This window comes from Macadamia integrifolia, chromosome 12, assembly GCF_013358625.1.
Source record: "Macadamia integrifolia cultivar HAES 741 chromosome 12, SCU_Mint_v3, whole genome shotgun sequence".
Taxonomy (NCBI): domain Eukaryota; kingdom Viridiplantae; phylum Streptophyta; class Magnoliopsida; order Proteales; family Proteaceae; genus Macadamia; species Macadamia integrifolia.
In genome coordinates this window covers 5,425,619-5,427,064 of record NC_056568.1, presented here as the reverse complement: position 1 = coordinate 5,427,064, position 1,446 = coordinate 5,425,619, and the positions used below count along the sequence as shown (strand labels likewise).

At 42.4% G+C, this 1,446-nt stretch overlaps 1 protein-coding gene across 1 annotated transcript in view; it reads right to left on the bottom strand.

Annotated features, from left to right (window-relative positions):
- The window catches only part of LOC122057092 (adenylate kinase 1, chloroplastic-like), an 11,925-nt gene extending 11,169 nt beyond the window's left edge, over positions 1–756 (bottom strand). The window contains exon 1 of the mRNA XM_042619091.1: positions 289–756. Within this exon, the coding sequence (XP_042475025.1) occupies positions 289–636 (348 nt within the window). The 5' untranslated portion in view covers positions 637–756. The remainder of the gene's footprint in view (positions 1–288) is intronic.
- Positions 757–1,446: the final 690 nt, after the last annotated feature.

Here is a 1,446-nt window from a genome sequence, read left to right as displayed (position 1 = left end):
CCCCCCCCCCCCCCCAAGATTGTGTTGAACGAGGAAGAAATTTAAAATTATCTGAGTCAAGCATCGAGTGGGATATGCTTCACGATGCCGATAAAAAAAAAATTGAAAGAGGTATGCCTTATGAGTCCCACAACAAGCTCTTGATAGGTGAGGCTCTCAAGAATCAATATAGCTAGATTTCGATACAGATCTCATTCCTATAAGAAAGATTAGCAAATGAATCAACAGAAATGACATCAAGAAGAAAAAAAATGGATTCGAATACGCTAGGGATTTGGTTTAACTGACCTGTTTGAAGAGGGGACCGGAGGAGGATAGCTCCTCGCGAACGAGATCACCTGTTGCGATGTGAGGGACGCCAAGAAGCTTAGAAAGACGGCTGGCATATGTGCCCTTCCCAACTCCTGGGCAGCCCAGGAACACCCACTGCACGTTCCTCTCCTTTGGATCTCGTGGCACTGAGAATGCTTTGATAGACGTGGGCGGCGGCGAAGATGGGGCACGACGGAGCTGAGCAGCTTCAGAAAACGTAGATGAAGACAAGCTCCTCCACAAATTATCCGTAGTCATCCATGAATACGATGATGAGAAAGACAATTCTCTCTTCGCTCTTAGGAGGCGGTTTAAGGCCGCCATGGATGGAAGAAGAGAATCACAGGAATTGCAGAAAGCAGCGAGAGAGAGAGAGAGAGAGAACGGCGATTTCAGAAAGTATCTCGAGGGCGGCAGTTTCTAATGGCACATGAGCAGAGTCTCTCTCTATTCCTTTCTTTTCTTCCTTGTGAGGGTAACGTGCACGTGGCGACCTTTTCAAATGACCGGTTTAAAGGAGTACGTTGGACACTTGGAGCCACCCGGACCCGGCCCACCCCTTTGATTTGTTGTTAGTGGCCGTGAGCAAAACCTAAGCCCTAATTAGGACTTATGACTTATGAGTAAGGAGCCAAGGGAGGCTGACAAATGGATAGATGAATTTCAGATTTGCTGATTTGTCTCCTGTTTGATACAACCCACGGTCCCAATTAAGGATGTGAATTTGTAACTGAAACCGTTTATATTGAAATCGTAAAACCGTTTAGTAAATAATACGATTATGGTTTCAAGTTTCAAGCTAAGTAATTAAACAGGTTGGGTCGGTTTTAACCGTAAAATCCATTGGTTTCAAACCAAATTGAAATCTTTTAAATCGATCCGATTAATCCATTTAACAATTAAATAAAACAGGGGCAATAATCCGGATAAAATTTAATTAAGTGTCAATCCTGCTTTGGTATAATTTATTATAATTCAGTTCAAGTTTAGGTTTTAGATCATGAACTTGTAATCCATATATGTTACTATGTTATTACGTTATCACAAATGGGGTGTTTTGGCTGAACCACATGTCATCTTAATATTGTGTGCTGTAGAAGGCTGGATTGGGGTGTTGTATGATATTAGTTCTAT